The sequence below is a fragment of the Melanerpes formicivorus genome, unplaced genomic scaffold (assembly GCF_026170545.1).
Source record: "Melanerpes formicivorus ecotype bairdi unplaced genomic scaffold, bMelFor1.0.p_v2 SCAF_125, whole genome shotgun sequence".
Lineage (NCBI taxonomy): Eukaryota > Metazoa > Chordata > Aves > Piciformes > Picidae > Melanerpes > Melanerpes formicivorus.
In genome coordinates, this window is record NW_027142477.1 from 418,035 (window position 1) to 436,218 (window position 18,184).

The following is an 18,184-nucleotide window of genomic DNA, read 5'->3' on the forward strand; positions in this document are numbered from 1 at the left end:
CAATGGCTTTGAGCTGGGAGAGGAGAGATTGAGACTGGAGAGGAGGAAGAAATTCTTTGCAGTGAGGGTGGTGAGACTCTGGCACAGGCTGCCCAGGGAGGCTGTGGCTGTCCCCTGCCTGGCAGTGTTCAAGGCCAGGCTGGATGAGGCCTTGAGCAGCCTGGGCTGGTGGGAGGTGTCCCTGCCCATGGCAACCCAAGGGGTTGGAAAATTTACCTCCTTTCCCAGCAGTGTTGTATTCACTTTCTGACTGTGCAAAGACTCTGGTTTAGCCTGGTGAAGAGGAGGCTCAGGGGAGACCTTCTTGTTCTCTCCAACTCCCTGCAGGGAGGTTGTAGCCAGGTGGGGGGTGGTCTCTTCTCCCAGGCAACTAACACCAGAACAAGAGGACACAGTCTCAAGCTGTGCCAGGGGAGTTTTAGGCTGGAGGTGAGGAGAAAGTTCTTCCCAGCAAGAGAGATTGGCCACTGGAATGTGCTGCCCAGGGAGGTGGTGGAGTCCCCATCCCTGGAGGTGTTCAAGAGGGGATTGGATGTGGCACTTGGAGCCATGGTTTGGTTGCCAGGAGGGGTTGGGTGACAGCTTGGACTTGATGATCCCTGAGGTCTTTTCCAACCTGGTTGATTCTATGGCTCTATGGCTCTATGGTTTGTTCCAGTGTCCCTGGCTCCACCAAGTGCAACTCAGTTGGCTTTGATTTTGGATTCCTTCAGACAACAGCTTCTGTTTTCTTGCACTGCAGGCTATATTCTTAGCTTATGGCCCAAGCTTTAAAGAGCAAACAGAAGTGGAGGCTTTTGAGAACATAGAGGTTTACAACCTCATGTGTGGTGAGTAGAAACAATCCAGTACTTGAGATGGCACTTGGGGCCATGGGGTAGTGGCTGTGGTGGTGTTGGGCTGCTGGTTGGACTGGATGATCTCTGACTCTGTGATAAACCAGGAGTGCTTTTCAAACACAAGTGCTGGAAGAGCTAAAAGGAGAGCAATCAGCAATGGAGTCACTAAATCCAGAGGCTGTTTTGCACACACCAGCCTGAAGCTGTGCTCATTTGCCTTCTGCTCAGTGCTGAAAGATGAACTGGCAGCAGTGGCTCTGCTCTGGAGGGTGGCTCTGGAGGATTCTACTAAAGGATCAGAAGGGAGTGCTGCTGCTGCTGCCATGTAGGCTTGAAATGATGCCTGTGGAAGATTTGTGGGGCAAGGGTCTGTAGGGCTCTTGCTCCTGAACTTCAGATGAAGCACTGCAGTCCTGGCAGTGAGCACTCAGGAAGCAGCTGCCTCAGGAAGGAGGGATGGAGGCATCACACAAGAGTGCAGCATGCTTGGAGGGTCCCAGGTGGTGCCTTTGCAGTCACTCTGTGCTCTGGGTTGAACCATCAGTGCGATGGCAATGCCCCAAACTGTCTCCACAGCACTCAGGCACATCCTTCCCATACCCTGGTGTGGGGAGAGCTGGCAGGGACCCTTCACACCCAGCAAAGGGCAAGGCAGAGCTGCCAGCTCCCCTAGCTGTTTCCTGTCTAACAGAGGGGATGCAGAGGCACTGGGCAGGCTGGGGAAGGTCAGGGCTCTGAAGAAGTTGATGGCAACAAATTCCAACTCTTCCAACAGATTTGCTGGAGATTGCTCCAACAGGAAACAATGGAACCCATGGCAGCTTGAATCACCTCCTGAAAAAGCCCTTCTACAACCCTTCCCATGCCAGAGAGCAGGCAGCTCCTTCTGCATGTCCAGTTGCCCATCTGATTCCCACAGATGACCTGGGGTGCAGCTGTGACAATGTAAGTAGGGGCTGCTAGGACCTTGGGCCCCTTTTCAAGTGTGCCCTCTTTAGGTTTTGTGAGCTGGCTCTTGTCTTTCACAGATAACAGATGTGTCAGAAGCAAACCAGAGGCTAAATCTCACCACAGAAGAAGGTAAGTAGCAAGACCTGAGAAGGAGAGCAACACTTCCAACCCTATGGCTGCTCAAGGGTTGATATCCTTGGGTTCAGTGGGGGTTTGGGCAATGGCAATTACAGCTTCAGGGCAGAGACATAACATGTATGCTTTTGTTGGTTGTTTTGTGGGTGTTGGTGCTGTTGTAGCAGCAGTTATGCTCAGGAATCCCAGAATCCCAGAATGCATCCAGTTGGCAGAGCCCTCCCAGCTCCCCCAGCCCAGCCCTCCCCCCAGCACTGCAGGCTCAGCACCAAACCAGCTCCCTAAGCACCAGCTCCCTAAGCACCAGCTCCATGCTGCTGGAACACCCCCAGGGATGGGGACTCCAGCACTGCCCTGGGCAGCCTCTGCCAATGGCTGAGAGCCCTTCCAGGGCAGAAATAGTTCCTCACATCCAGACTCAGCCTCCCCTGGGGCAGCTTGGAGCCATTGCCTCTGCTCCTGCCCCTTGCCACCAAGGAGCAGAGGCTGTCCCCTCCTCACTCCAACCTCCCTGCAGGGAGCTGCAGAGAGCAAGGAGGTCTCCCTCAGCCTCCTCTGCTCCAGCCTCAACCCCCCCAGCTCCCTCAGCCCTCCTCTAGCCCAGGGGCTCCAGGGCCTTCTCCAGCCTGGCTGCCCTGCTCTGGACAGGCTCCAGCCCCTCAGTGTCCTTCCTGCAGGGAGGGCCCAGAGCTGAGCACAGCACTCCAGGGGTGGCCTCCCCAGTGCTGAGCACAGGGGGATGGTCACCTCCTGGCCCTGCTGCCCACCCTGCTTCTGACCCAAGCCAGAAGGCCTTTGGCTTTCCTGGCCCCCTGGGCACTGCTGGCTCACATGTGAATCCCATTACAATCTTGGATGAAGCCATACAGGTTTTGGTGGCCTCTGGAGAAAGCCTAAGAACTTCCAGACTCTATGGCACAACTCCAGTTCCTACCTTGGAACCAGAACTCTGACCACAAATTGCCACAGATACTTGTGTGTGCTTTGGGGACACTTTAGGAAGTGCTGCAAGGCTTCCTGGTCAAACAGGATGTAAATTTCACTCCACTTGACAGGTAAGGTCAAAATCTCCATGCTGACAGGCAAGCACAAACCAACAGGAATTTGCAAGCCTGATTTATTACCCTGAACACTCTACATCCAACAGAGAATCAGAGAATGGCTCAGGTTGGAAGGGACCTCAGACCTCAGCTGCTTCAACCCCCCTGCCATGGGCAGGGACACCTCTCAGCTAGACTCAGCTGCCCAAGGCCTCATCCAGACTAGCTTTGAACATCCCTGGGAGGAGATATCCACAACCTCCCTGAGCAGCCTGTGCCAGAGTCTCACCACCCTCACACTGAAGAACTTCTTCCTCAGCTCCACTCTAACCCTGCTCTGCCTCAGCTCCAAATCCTTCCCCCTTGGCCTGGCTCCAGACACCCTCAGGAGAAGTCTTTCTGCAGCCTTCCTGCAGGATCCCTTCAGGTCCTGGCAGGCAGCTCTGAGGTGCCCCTGGAGCCTTCTCCTCTGCAGGCTGCACAGCCCCAGCTCCCTCAGCCTGTGCTCCCAGCAGAGCTGCTCCAGCCCTTGGAGCATCTCTGTGGCCTCCTCTGGCCTCACTCCAGCAGCTCTGTGTCCTTCTGCTGCTGGGGACAGCAGAGCTGGAGGCAGGATTGGAGGTGAGGTCTGAGCAGAGTCTGGGGCAGAATCCCCTCTGCTGCCCTGCTGCCCACAGTCTTTGCTTCATGTTCTCCTACCTGCTGCACTCTCTCCTGCCCTGCATGGAAGGCCAGCACAGACACACCCAGCTCCAGCTGGCACCAGAGTTCCTACATGTCCTGTGTGCTCCCTGATGGCCTTTTTGTGTTGGGTAACATTTCAACTGATTGTTGTTTCTCTCTGTGCCACCCAAAGCTTTACAGGGGAATGAGGCAGTAATTGCTGTTTCCATTCCAGTGTCTGAGGCACACTCCTACCATCTGCCATATGGGAGACCCAGACTTCTTCAGAAGGAGAAGACCTACTGCCTCCTTTCCCATCATCAGTATGTGAGTGGGTACAGCTATGACATCCTGATGCCTCTGTGGACTGCATACACTCTGGACAAGCCTGTAGGTTATCAAACATCTCTCCTATGTATAATGACAGGGAGGCCATTCAGCACTGCTTAGGCCACACCTGGAGTCCTGTGTCCAATTCTGGGCTCCTCAGCTCCAGAAGGACATTGAAAGACTTGAGGGTGTCCAGAGAAGGGCAAGGAGGCTGGGGAGGGGTCTGGAGCACAGCCCTGTGAGGAGAGGCTGAGGGAGCTGGGGTTGCTGAGCCTGGAGAAGAGGAGGCTCAGGGGAGACCTCATTGCTCTCTGCAACTCCCTGCAGGGAGGTTGTAGCCAGGTGGGGGTTGGTCTCTTCTGCCAGGCAGCCAGCAGCAGAACAAGAGGCCACAGTCTCAAGCTGTGCCAGGGGAGGTTCAGGCTGGAGGTGAGGAGAAAGTTCTTCCCAGAGAGAGTTGTTAGCCATTGGGATGTGCTGCCCAGGGAAGTGGTGGAGTCCCCATCCCTGGAGGTGTTCAAGAGGGGATTGGATGTGGCACTTGGAGCCATGGTTGAGTTGTCAGGAGGGGTTAGGGATTAGGTCATAGGTTGGACTGGATGATCTCTGAGGTCTTTTCCAGCCTGGCTGATTCTATGAGTCTATTTTAAGCTATGAAATGCAGCAGCCTGAAAATCTGCTCCATCCCTCAGGAGTCTCAGAGCTGAGGCACCTGTGGGTGGCCTGTGGCTGAAGCTCTCATGTCTCAAAAGTTGTCTTTGACACGTTTTCAGTCTCAAATGTTGGAAGATACTGTTTCAAAAGTGGGAATGGCTGCCTCTTAGTGGGGCAAAAGGGCACAAGGAATGCTGCTGCTGGTGAGGTACAGTAAGCCTGTGCTGTGAAAGGGATAAGCTGTCAAGGCAGGGCCATGAGCAGCCTTCACATCCTAAACGGATGGAAGTGCTCATGTGTGCTGGGCAGGCAGCTCCCAACCAGCTCTGTCTGCCTGGGCACTTGGCTTAGAGCTCTTAGGTCACAGAGTTAGCTTCAAGACACTTGAAGGATGAGAAGGGTTGAGTGGTGTCCTCATCAAGCTGCAGGAAAGGTGAATGCTGCTCAGGTTCATGACACAGGGCAAAAGCAGATTGTGTTTGGCTGCTGGATGTGACCAGGGTGTTCAGGGGGAAGGAGGAAGTTCTCTTGAGGACAGCCCTAGACAAGTTCCCTCAGACCTGTGTTACTGTGGCTCTGGTTTGCCCCCAGAGACCATGAAGCCATGGCTGGGGAGCAGCTCAGTTACTAAGTGTACAGTGCAGGTTTCTCCAGTCAGCCTGATCCTTGAGCCCTGCCCTGGAGACTAGAAAGGACAAGCAGCTCAAATGAGATGTCAGCTGTGCACTGGGATTCACATCTGCTGGGGGAAAGGACAGCTCAGCTGCTCTGGTGCCAAAGGCAGCCTTTAGCCTTTGATGCTTCATTCCATCTGCAGAGTTTCTATTGATCACAGAATCAGAGAATTGTTAGGGTTGGAAAGGACCTCAAGGACCATCCAGTTCCAACCCCTCTGCCCTGTAATACACAACCTGACCATCATATGGGCATCTGCTGAGACCACACCTGGAGCTCTGAGGCCAGCTCTGGAGCCTCTGTGCCAGGAAGGATCTGGAGGGGCTGGAAGGTGTCCAGAGCAGGGCCAGGAGGAGGAGCAGAGGGCTGGAGCTGCTCTGCTGTGAGCACAGCCTGAGGGAGTTGGGGTTGTGCAGGCTGGAGAGGAGAAGGCTCCAGGGAGACCTCATTGTGGCCTTGCAGGATCTGCAGGGGGCTCCAAGCAAGTTGGGGAGGGACTTTGGAGGGTGTCGGGGAGGGATAGGACTGGGGGGGATGGAGCAGAACTAAAAATGGGGAGATTGAGATTGGCTGTGAGGAAGAAGTTGTTCCCCAGGAGGGTGGTGAGAGCCTGGCACAGGTTGCCCAGGGAGGTGGTGGAAGCCTCCTGCCTGGAGGTGTTTGCAGCCAGGCTGGAGGTGGCTGTGAGCAACCTGCTGTGGTGTGAGGTGTCCCTGCCCATGGCAGGGGGCTTGGGACTGGATGAGCTTTAAAGTCCCTTCCAGCCCAACCCATTTTAGGGTTCTATGAAATGAGTTCCACTGCAAAGCAAAATGAAATCAGTTCCATGTGAATGGGTGTGAAAAGGAAACTGCGGTTCATGACAGAAGAGCATTTCCTGATCTTGTAGTGATGGTGCTGTGAAGTTACACAAAGGTTATAGCAGTAAGTCACAGAGTCACAGAGCTGGCAGGGCTGGAAGGGAGCTCAAGGCTCAGCCAGTCCCAACCCCCTGCCATGGGCAGGGACACCTCACACTACAGCAGGTTGCTCACAGCCACATCCAGCCTGGCTGCAAACACCTCCAGGCAGGAGGCTTCCACCACCTCCCTGGGCAACCTGTGCCAGGCTCTCACCACCCTCCTGGGGAACAACTTCTTCCTCACAGCCAATCTACCTCTCCCCTGCTCTACCTTGGATCCATGAATAAAGGTGATAGAAAAGATACTGCTTCTCAGGATCACTCTTGGCCACATCCTAGCTGGAGTGCAGTGAAGTTGAGTAGCAGCCAGCAGTGTATTGTTTTACTGTTCCTGTGTGCAGCCTTTCCCCTGCAGCAGCTCAGACTCTTTCTCTGCAGCCAGCCTCCTCAGCTGGTGTGGTGAGGTGCCAGAGCCATCTGTCTAGAGCAGCTGCTTCCCAGGAGGATGTGACAGCAAGTCTGTGTTGCCAGAAATACCTCCCAGTGAGGAATGAGCCAGACTTGCCATCTGCCTTTGCCCACCCCTGTTTTGCTGCAGTTATTTCACAGCCTGCCTAAGGACTTCCCTGAACTACCTGAACACAGCAGGGGAAGGACAAAGCCTGCCCGGGGCGCAGCGGAGGCTGCCGCTCGCCTGCCCCTGATTCACTCTCCAAACAGGGGGAGCTTCAATGAAGTCCATTCTAGAAAGCCAAAGCCATAGCAAGCAGTGGCTCAGCCACAGCCCTGGGTGTAACCCTCTTGCTTTTTTCCTCTCCTTTTCACAGGAAAACACATCTGCTCTGCCTCCCACTGCTGCAGACTGTCTGCGGGCTGATGTCAGGATCCCTGCTGCCCGGAGCCAAAATTGTTCTGACTACCAAGCAGCTCCGACCTTCACCCGCAGCTTCCTCTACCCTCCCAGTGAGCAGGGCTCTTTTTATAGCCAGAGCTTAGAAAGCCCTCAGCAGCTGGATGTGGCTTTGTGTTTAAACATATATCCAAACACCCAAACAAGCTGCTTGGGATCGGCAGTTGGGCAGGAAAAGGTCTGCAGTGTTGGCAGCCTGACCAGGGCAGGGCAGCTGCTGCTCGCCTCGCCGTGCTTTCACTTCTAGGTCCTTCTTTAACAAATGGAACGACTTGGATGTGGTGAAAAGTGGTTGGAAATGTACAAAGGGTTGGTCTGAAGGGCTGTGCCCTCTTCCTCAGTGTGGACATTCCTCTCACAGATTCACAGATTGCACTGGGCTGGAGGGGACCCTCAAAGGGCATCTCCTCCAACCCCCTGCACTCAGCAGGGACATCTCCAGCTGGAGCAGGCTGCCCAGGGACACAGCAAGGCTGCTCTTGAATGTCTCCAGGGATGTGGCTTCCACCACATCCCTTGGCAGCCTGTTCCAGTGTCTCCCCACCCTCATGGTGCAGAACTTCCTCCTGATGTGAGAGGCCCTTCTGAGCAGTGCCTCCCCAGCCTTCCTGCAGGTTCCCTTCAGATTTTGAAATGCAGCTCTAGGGTCACCCTGGGGCCTGCTCCAGGCTGAACAGCCCCAACTCTCCCAGCCTGTCCCCACAGCAGAGGTGCTCCAGCCCTCTGAGCATTTTGGAGGCATCCTCTGGACCCATCAGCTCCATGTCCTCCCTGTGCTGAGGGCCCCAGAGCTGGACACAGCACTGCAGGTGAGGTCTCAGCAGAGCAGAGGGGCAGGATCCTCTCTCAGCCTGCTGGCCACACTGCTCTTGGTGCAGCTTCCTGTCATCAAATGTGGCAATTACTTTAGAATCAAATTTGATTTGACCACAAGTGTTGAGCTGTCTTTGCAGCAGGAGGATGCACTCATGCTCAGATCTCACTCCTGCAAGTGGCAGAGCCACAGGGATCAGTCAAGTCTGTCCATGTGTGCTGCTTGATTCATTCGTGCCCTGCTCTTTTACACAGACTTCAGCTCACCTGCTGCTGAGCAGTATGATGCTTTACTCACCACCAACATTGTTCCCATGTACAGAGCCTTCAGAGGTAGGTTGCAAAGTTGTGCTCCATTTGGGTTACTCTTATGTAATTGTGGATCCAGATTGGGTAGAAATAGGCCCAGGACTTACCCCAGGAATGTGTGGCCTGCAGCACATCCAGATCTTGTGCAGAGGCATTTTAAACCTTTGCAAAGGGGAAGGTGTGGGTTTTAAACCTCACCTCTGTAAGTGTGGTCCTGCCTGGCCTCTGCCTAGGTTTCCCTCTTCACTGTCGAATTTGGTCTCCAGCTCCTGTCCTAACAGGAAATGTTGGCTATGAAACTCCTGGGGAAGTGCTCAGGGTGACTGGAAATGGCACTGTGCCTTTCCTGTGCAAGGCCTGGAGAGCAGCCAGGACAAAGCTTGTAAGCAATGCCCTGAGGCAGTGCCTGCTCTTCATCACCAAAGCCAAGCTGGGCACTCTTAGTCCTGCAGTGCCTGGGGGCAGATGTTGCTGTTACCCAAGTGCAGTAAGCTGCACTGACCCCTTCCATCCAGCCTGACTCACATTGATTCAGAGCTCTGGTAAGGCATTTCCCACAGCTGCATCTTGTCCTGTTGGGCTCTTAGGCCTGGACTCGTCTGCTTAGGCACAGAGGGATTGCATAAGGAAGAAGCTGCAGGGAAAGCAGTGCTGTAGCTACCTTTCTAAGGCCTGCAGATCTCATTTATTCATCTGCTTGTGTCACAAAAGAAGCAGGGGTCCAGAAACCCCAAGTGGTTTTAATCCTCCAAATAAAGACATGACAACACCACCCCCCACCCCCCACCCTTTGCCAAGGGAAAACCTACAGGAGGTGAAACCCTGCAGGAATTTCCTTTAGACCACAGGCAAGAGGTGAACCAGCAGGGGATGCCCTCAGCTCCCCAAACCCTCCTGGGTTTCTTGCCAGTGGTCTCCCCAGCAGTGTGTTTTCATGGAATTGCTTGGGTTGGAAAAGCCCTCTGTGATCCAACCAGCCCAACACCACCATGGCCACCAAGCCAGGTGCTGAAGTGCCATGGCCACACCATGCTTCCTCAACACCGAGAGGGTGCAGCCACCTTCTCTCCAAAACCACCTGGGAGCTAAGCCACAACCTCTGGTGGCATTTGCCATCAATCCTGCAGAGCCACTCTCAGGTGCTGCATGGTCATTAGCTCAGTTCTCATTATCCTCATTAGCTCAGATCTCCACCACCTCAGATTTCCATTAGCTCAGATCTCAGATCTCCACTACCTCAGATCTCAAACCTCCACTAGCTCAGATCTGAGATCTCCATTAGCTCAGATCTGAGATCTTCACTACTTCAGATCTCCATTAGCTCAGATCTCCATTAGTTCAGATGTCAGATTTCCATTAGCTCAGATCTTCACTACCTCAGATCTCCATTAGCTCAGATCTGAGATCTCCATTAGCTCAGATCTCCATTACCTCAGATCTCCATTACCTCAAACCTCAGATCTCCACAACCTCAGATCTCAGATCTCCATTAGCTCAGTTCCCAGATCTCCACTACCTGAGATCTCCATTAGCTCAGTCCCAAGGCACTGGCACAGTGGCAGGTGCTAGCAGCTGTGCTTGGAGTGAAGGAGCTCTGAGCTCTAGAATTGTGTCTTCAGCTGCTGCCTGAGTGTGTTCTCTGCAGCAGTGCCATGGGCACAGCTGGAACAGCATCTCCCACGCCTCTCTCCGTGGTGAGGGGGAGAATGTCCCTCTGAGGACACACATTGTGTCTGCCAAAGAGCTGCTGCTACAGGCAGATCAGTTTGGAGCTTTTCATTGTTCACCTGTGAAGAAGGAGGTCTCTGCTTTTGCTTTAGTGGTGACATAGCTTCAGATTTCTACTAACTGGGGTTCTCTTTTCTTCTGATGACAGAGATCTGGGACTATTTCCATGAGGTGCTGCTTCAGCAGTATGCTACAGAAAGGAATGGAGTAAATGTGGTCAGTGGGCCAGTGTTTGACTACAACTATGATGGCCACTTTGATGCTCCTGAGGACATTAAGCAGTAAGTATGTGGAGAACTCAGAAGTCAAAGCCCACATCATTTCATCCTGTATTTGCACACAAACAGATTTCTATTCCCAAAGAACAGGAAGCAATGATAATGGAGTGCTCCTGGTGCAGAGCTCCTGGTGCAGTGCTCCTGGTGCAGTGCTCCTGGTGCAGAGCTCCTGGTGCAGTGCTCCTGGTGCAGAGCTCCTGGTGTAGAGCTCCTGGTTCAGTGCTCCTGGTGCAGAGCTCCTGGTGCAGAGCTCCTGGTGCAGAGCTCCTGGTGCAGTACTCCTGGTGCAGAGCTCCTGGTGCAGAGCTCCTGGTGCAGTGCTCCTGGTGCAGAGCTCCTGGTGCAGTGCTCCTGGTGCAGAGCTCCTGGTGCAGAGCTCCTGGTTCAGTGCTCCTGGTGCAGAGCTCCTGGTGCAGTGCTCCTGGTGCAGAGCTCCTGGTGCAGTGCTCCTGGTGCAGTGCTCCTGGTGCAGAGCTCCTGGTGCAGTGCTCCTGGTGCAGTGCTCCTGGTGCAGAGCTCCTGGCTCAGTGCTCCTGGTGCAGAGCTCCAGGTGCAGTGCTCCTGGTGCAGAGCTCCTGGTTCAGTGCTCCTGGTGCAGTGCTCCTGGTGCAGAGCTCCTGGTGCAGTGCTCCTGGTGCAGTGCTCCTGGTGCAGAGCTCCTGGCTCAGTGCTCCTGGTGCAGAGCTCCAGGTGCAGTGCTCCTGGTGCAGTGCTCCTGGTGCAGAGCTCCTGGTGCAGTGCTCCTGGTGCAGTGCTCCTGGTGCAGAGCTCCTGGCTCAGTGCTCCTGGTGCAGAGCTCCAGGTGCAGTGCTCCTGGTGCAGAGCTCCTGGTGCAGTGCTCCTGGTGCAGAGCTCCTGGTTCAGTGCTCCTGGTGCAGTGCTCCTGGTGCAGAGCTCCTGGTGCAGTGCTCCTGGTGCAGTGCTCCTGGTGCAGAGCTCCTGGCTCAGTGCTCCTGGTGCAGAGCTCCAGGTGCAGTGCTCCTGGTGCAGAGCTCCTGGTGCATTGCTCCTGGTGCAGTGCTCCTGGTGCAGTGCTCCTGGTGCAGAGCTCCTGGTGCAGTGCTCCTGGTGCAGTGCTCCTGGTGCAGAGCTCCTGGTTCAGTGCTCCTGGTGCAGTGCTCCTGGTGCAGAGCTCCTGGTGCAGAGCTCCTGGTGCAGTGCTCCTGGTGCAGTGCTCCTGGTGCAGAGCTCCTGGTTCAGTGCTCCTGGTGCAGAGCTCCTGGTGCAGTGCTCCTGGTGCAGAGCTCCTGGTGCATTGCTCCTGGTGCAGAGCTCCTGGTGCAGTGCTCCTGGTGCAGAGCTCCTGGTGCAGTGCTCCTGGTGCAGAGCTCCTGGTGCAGTGCTCCTGGTGCAGTGCTCCTGGTGCAGTGCTCCTGGTGCAGAGCTCCTGGTGCATTGCTCCTGGTGCAGTGCTCCTGGTGCAGAGCTCCTGGTGCAGTGCTCCTGGTGCAGAGCTCCTGGTTCAGTGCTCCTGGTGCAGAGCTCCTGGTGCAGTGCTCCTGGTGCAGTGCTCCTGGTGCAGAGCTCCTGGTGCAGTGCTCCTGGTGCAGTGCTCCTGGTGCAGAGCTCCTGGTGCAGTGCTCCTGGTGCAGAGCTCCTGGTTCAGTGCTCCTGGTGCAGTGCTCCTGGTGCAGAGCTCCTGGTGCAGAGCTCCTGGTGCAGTGCTCCTGGTGCAGAGCTCCTGGTGCAGTGCTCCTGGTGCAGTGCTCCTGGTGCAGAGCTCCTGGTTCAGTGCTCCTGGTGCAGAGCTCCTGGTGCAGAGCTCCTGGTGCAGTGCTCCTGGTGCAGAGCTCCTGGTGCAGAGCTCCTGGTGCAGTGCTCCTGGTGCAGAGCTCCTGTTGCAGAGCTCCTGGTGCAGAGCTCCTGGTGCAGTGCTCCTGGTGCAGAGCTCCTGGTGCAGAGCTCCTGGTGCAGTGCTCCTGGTGCAGAGCTCCTGGTGCAGTGCTCCTGGTGCAGAGCTCCTGGTTCAGTGCTGCAGCCACTGCTGCTCACACAACAGGAAATGCTCTTGCAAGCAGATACAACTGTAGGGGCTGCAGTTCCAGTGAAGAGGAAGCAGCTTTGCAGTTAGAATCACAGAACTGTGGAGGTTGGGAGAGACCTCTGAGATCACCAAGTCCAACCTCTCCCCCAGAGCTCACAGCCCCAGCCCTGCTGCTGAGCCACTGCCACTACCCCACAGCCCTCAGCACCACATCCATGCAGCTCTGAAACCCCTCCAGGGATGGGGACTGCAGCACCTCCCTGGGCAGCCTGGGACAGTGCCTGAGAGCCCTTGCTGGGCAGAGATTGTTCCTCGTCTCCAGCCTGAACCTCCCCTGACACAGCCTGAGGCTGTTTCCTGTCCCTTGTTGCATGTGAGATGAGCCCAACCCCCACCTGGCTCCAACCTCCTCTCAGGGAGCTGTAGAGGGCCATGAGCTCTCTCTTAGCCTCCTCTTCTCCAGACTAACCAACCCCAGCTCCTCAGCTGTTCTCCAGCTTTGCTGCCCTTCTCTGCCCCAGCACCTCAGTGTCCTTGGAGGGGCCCACAGCTGAAGCCAGTATTTGAGGTGCAGCCTCATCAGTGAAGAACAGAGAGGCACAACCCCATCCGTAGAGCTGCTGGCCACACCATTGCTGATCCAGGTCAGGATGCTTGGTGGCCTTCTTGGCTACCTGGGCACCCCCTGGCTGGTGCTCAGCTGCCCTGTGTGTCTCACACAGTCACTGCTGTCCCTGCACACAAGCACAGGAGCAGAGCAGCACTTTCTTTCCCAAGCTTAGGCCAAGATGCTTAGGGCTCTGCAGCTGGGATGCTGTACAGGATATGCAGGAGATGCTCAAGCACTGGTTTCTGCCTTCCATGCTGCACTCACTCAGCTGGGGGCTGTTTCTCCCTCTTGTCTCAAATGGATGACTTTTGTCCAGATTTCTCTGTTTGCCCTCACTGAATCATGTACCTGGGAATGCCAAATGGAAAGCTCCTGAGTGAGACCTTCCCAAAGCTCGGCCCTGCACAGCTCACACAAAGCTCTGACAAGTTCTAGGCACCTTGTAGTGAGCTCTGGTAGCACAACTGAAAACATCTGAACACTCATCTGGGTGTAGGAAGAGGAGCAAGAGAAGCCTGGCATTAAAAAAGAGAGGGAAAAGTTCTGCAGAAGAGCAATGGAACAGCCCAGGCCAGCTCTGTGTGAGTGCAGGAGGGCAGGAAGAGGCACAGCCAGGACAAGCAAATCAGAGAGTTTTCTTTCCTTTGCCCTACAAAGGACAGTAAGAAACATCCCTGTAGCAGAGAAGTGCTGGGAAATCTGCCCAGCTGAGTCTGCCCCTGGAGAGCTTTCAGTCAAGGCCAGACTGAATCCCACAGCTCTCAAAAGTGGTTTGGGAATGGGAAACTCAGCTCTGCACCGAGCAGGAGGGTGGGAGGCAGGAGAGGTTGGAGCTTCCTTCCAGGCAGAGTGCTGCCGTGCCCAGCTGACCACAGGATGTCCACTATGGTTTGGAACAAGCACAATGGCTGCAGCATGGTCAGTCAGGCACAGTGCTGATGCTGTTGGGATGCTGTTGAGTGCTGCAGACGTGCAGCAGAGCTGGGAAGCAGTCAGCTCCTCCTGACCTGTGCACAGCAGTGACCATGCTCAGGGAGCAGCCAGCGCAGGGAGGCAAAGCCCTTTCCAGTCAGCTGTGCTGAGCTGGTCTCCAGAGCACACAGCCACAGCTCAGCTCTCAGTGTTCCTGGGGTTTCTTGCTGGCCAGGAACCAGAAGCTGATTTTCTCATCACTTGCCTCCAGCTCAGTTCCATCAAAACCATCTTCCAGCTGCAGGGTTCTCTGGCTGGGGCAAAGCAGAGTGCTACCAGGGAGGCAGACACAGAACCACACAGTCCCCTGGCTGGAAAAGATCCTGGAGCCCAACCATGACCTAACACCTCCCTGTACACAACCCTTAGACCATGGCCCTGAGCACCTCAGCCACATCACACAGGATGTGAGGGGTTGGAAGGGACCTCTGGAGAGCTTCCAGTCCAACCCCTGCCAGAGCAGGAGCAGAGAATCCAGCACAGGTCACACAGGAACACATCCAGACAGGGCTGGGAAGGCTCCAGAGCAGGAGACTCCACAACCTCTCTGGGCAGCCTGCTCCAGGGCTCTGGGAGCCTCACAGTGCAGAAGTTCCTCCTTGTGTTGAGATGGAGCCTCCTGTGCTGCAGCTTACATCCATTGCTCCTTGTCCTGTCCCAGGGCACAGCTGAGCAGAGCCTGTCCCTGTCCCCTCCCTCTTGAACCCAGCCTTCAGCTATTGATAGACTGATTAAATCCCCTCTCAGCCTTCTCCTCTCCAGACTGAACAGCCCCAGGGCTCTCAGCCTCTCCTCCCCAGGCAGTGCTGCAGTCCCCTGATCATCCTCATAGCCTCTGCTGGGCCCTCTCCAGCAGATCCCTGTCCCTCCTGACCTGGGGAGCTCAGACCTGCTCCAGGGCTCTGTGAGCCTTCCAGTAAAGAAGTTGCCCCTTGTGCTGAGGTGGAACCTCCTGTGCTGTGGTTTCCATCCATTGTCCCTTGTCCTCTCACAGGGTACAACTGAGCAGAGTCTGTCCCTGTCCCTTCCTTCCTGACCCCCAGCCCTCAGCTATTGATAGGCATTGATCAGATCCCTCTCAGCCTTCTCCTCTCCAGACTAACCAGCCCCAGGTCTTTTCAACCCCTCCAGGGGTGAAATCCTTTTGGTTTGCCTGGGACTCCTGGAAGCAGAAGCTCTGCCCCCTGTGTGTTTGGCTCTCTGTGCCACCAGGGGTTCACCCCAGTGCTGGGAGGGAGTGGTGCCAGCCTGTGCTGCGTTCCCTCCACGACCAGTGGCAGCAGTGTTCAGTAGCTGATGTCCATGCAGATCCTTCACCAGTGCTTCTTTTGCAGGCATGTGAATAACACAGAGATCCCTGTCCCCACCCATTACTTTGTGGTGCTGACCAGCTGCAAGGACAAGTCCCACACTCCACTCAACTGTTCAGGCTCCTTGGATGTTCTGTCCTTCATCATCCCCCACCGGGCTGACAACTCTGAAAGCTGTGCTGTAAGTACAGTTCTGTGCTGCTGGGGGCAAGCAGCTTTGGAGGTGGTTCCCACTGCAACACAGTCATCTAAGTGTGTGATCCTCCTTGAGCTGAGAGTGAGCTGAGAGCTGAAGTGGTGACTCAGAGAGCAAGAAGGTCCAGCACAGGTAGCTGGAAAGTAATGAGGGGCAAGGAGGAAGAAGAAAGGATTTGACCAAAGGCCATGGAGATATCTCCTGGGAAGGCCTGAGAGCAGCAGCACAGCCAGCAGTGAGGAGAGAGCTTCGTGGAGGGTTGCAGGGTAAAATTACTCCAGATGTTCTCAGGGGCTTTGAGTGTTACTCCCTTCGGTGTAGCCAGAAGAATGAACAGTCCTTGTTCCAGCTTCATCAGCATTAGACAGCAGGCATTTGGATGGGGGGCACAGAGGCACAGGATGGCTCAGGTTGGAGGAGACCTCAGAGCTCATCTCCTCCAACCTCACTCCCATGGGCAGGGACACCTCTCAACTAGCCCAGGCTAGCCTCATCCAGCCTGGCCTTGAACACCTGCAGGGAGGAGACATCCACAGCCTCCCTGGGCAACCCCTTCCAGTGTCTCACCACCCTCATGCTGAAGAACTAACCTAAGATCCAATCTAACATCCAATCTAACATCCAGCCTGATCTCAGACCCAGTCTAATCCCCAGGTGTGAGATGTCTTGGAAAACCTGGCAGGAGTTTGCCCACCTGGAGGCCTTTCTTCTGTCTAACCAGTTCATGGAATCATCACAGAATGGCCTGAACTGGAAGGGACCTTAAAGCTCATCCAGTTCCAATCCCCTGCCATGGGCAGGGACACTTCCCACCAGCCCAGGTTGCCCTAAGCCTGGTCACAGTCTCACAGTATCACTAAGGTTGGAAGAGACCTCGAGGATCATCGAGTCCAACCTGTCAACTAGACCATGGCACCAAGTGCCACATCCAATCCCCTCTTGAACACCTCCAGGGATGGGGACTCCACCACCTCCCTGGGCAGCACATTCCCATGGCCAATCTCTCTTGCTGGGAAGAGCTTTCTCCTCACCTCCAGCCTAAACCTCCCCTGGCACAGCTTCAGACTGTGTCCTCTTGTTCTGCTGCTGGCTGCCTGGGAGAAGAGCCCAACCCCCACCTGGCTACAACCTCCCTGCAGGGAGTTGCAGAGGGCAAGAAGGTCTCCCCTGAGCCTCCTCTTCTGCAGGCTAAGCAGCCCCAGCTCCCTCAGCCTCTCCTCACAGGGCTGTGCTCCAGACCCCTCCCCAGCCTCCTTGCCCTTCTCTGCACACCTTCAAGTCTCTCAATGTCCTTCTTGACCTGAGGAGCCCAGAACTGGACACAGCACTCAAGGTGTGGCCTGGTCGTAGACACTTCCAGGGATGGGGAACCCACAACCTCCCTGGGCAGCCCACTCCAGTGTCCCCCCAGCCTCACTGCAAAGAGTCTCTTCCTAATGTCACCCCCAAAGCTGCCCTGCTCCAGTGTCAAACCATTGCCTCTTGTGCTGCCGCCCCAGGCCCTTCTGAGCAGTGGCAGCTCGGACACTGGTGGCTGTCTAGCACCACCCCAGAGAGCAGAGTGCCTTCTGTGTGTGTGAGCATGGTTCTGCTCTCTTTTGGCAGGCAAACAAAGCCCCTGCTGAGTGGGTTGAAGAGAGAGTGTGGGCTCACTCGGCGCGGGTGCGGGACGTGGAGCTGCTGACGGGGCTGGACTTCTACCAGGACAGGCAGGAGCCCATCTCAGAGCTCTTAAGGCTCAAGACATTTTTGCCAATACTGGAGACTGAAAGTAACTGAGTGTCTGTTAGGAAGGTGTCAGTGCCTGGGGGAAGGCTAATGGCAGTGACTGAACTCTGATCCTTGCTCACACACGTCAGACACATGGCCCCTGCCGTGCCCCGCGGAGGCGCAGAGCTGCTGGGCTCCTCTCACCTGTGTTCCGTGTGAAGTGCTTTGGGCCAGCAATGAAACCACCTGAAGGAAGTCACAGACTGCACTGGGCTGGAAGGGGCTCTCAAAGCTCCAACCCCCTGCAAGCAGCAGGGGCAACCTATGCTTGGGGCAAGCTGCTCAGGGCCACATCAAGGCTGATCATGAATGTGTCCAGGGACAGGGCCTCCACCACCTCCCTGGGCAGCCTGTGCCAGGCTCTCACCACCCTCACTGTGCGGAGCTTCCTCCTCATCTCCAGTCTCAGTCTCTCCTCTCCCAGCTCAAAGCCATTGTTCCTCATGCTATCCCTCCCAGCCCTTGTCAAAGCCCCTCCCCAGCTCTCCTGGAGCCCTTCAGGTACTGGGAGGCTGCTCTGAGCTCTGCCTGGAGCCTTCTCCAGTCTGAACAACCCCAACTGTCCCAGCGTGCCCCCACAGGGAGCTTCTCCGGCCCTCTTTGTGGTCTCCTCTGGACCCTCTCCAGCAGGTCCAAGTCTTTCTTGTGTTGAGGGTCCCAGGCTTTCAAAACAGAGAATATTTCACCAGCAGAGGTTTCCATAAAGCCTGCAAAAGATCCATGTTAGAGAATCCCCTGAAGTGTAACTGTACAGGAAGTGTTTCTTTGCTGGAACTGGAAAGGGTCACAGTACCACAGTACCACAGAATCACCAAGGTTGGAAGAGACCTCAAGGATCATTAAGTCCAGGCTGTCACTACAGACCTCATGACTAAACCATGGCACCAAGTGCCACATCCAATCCCCTCTTGAACACCTCCAGGGATGGGGACTCCACCACCTCCCTGGGCAGCACATCCCAGTGGCCAATCTCTCTTGCTGGGAAGAACTTTCTCCTCACCTCCAGGCTAAACCTCCCCTGGCACAGCTTGAGACTGTGTCCTCTTGTTCTGTTGCTGGCTGCCTGGCAGAAGAGACCAACCCCCACCTGGCTACAACCTCCCTGCAGGGAGTTGG

At 55.6% G+C, this 18,184-nt stretch overlaps 1 protein-coding gene across 1 annotated transcript in view; it reads left to right on the forward strand.

The window, feature by feature from the left end:
• Positions 1 to 17,808, forward strand: part of ENPP3 (ectonucleotide pyrophosphatase/phosphodiesterase 3) — a 67,698-nt gene extending 49,890 nt beyond the window's left edge. The window contains 9 exon segments of the mRNA XM_068167928.1: positions 743 to 830; positions 1,615 to 1,784; positions 1,868 to 1,919; positions 3,864 to 4,018; positions 7,016 to 7,151; positions 8,167 to 8,244; positions 10,097 to 10,229; positions 15,127 to 15,283; positions 16,904 to 17,808. Coding sequence (XP_068024029.1) covers positions 743 to 830; positions 1,615 to 1,784; positions 1,868 to 1,919; positions 3,864 to 4,018; positions 7,016 to 7,151; positions 8,167 to 8,244; positions 10,097 to 10,229; positions 15,127 to 15,283; positions 16,904 to 17,077 — 1,143 coding nt within the window. The 3' untranslated portion in view covers positions 17,078 to 17,808.
• Positions 17,809 to 18,184: the final 376 nt, after the last annotated feature.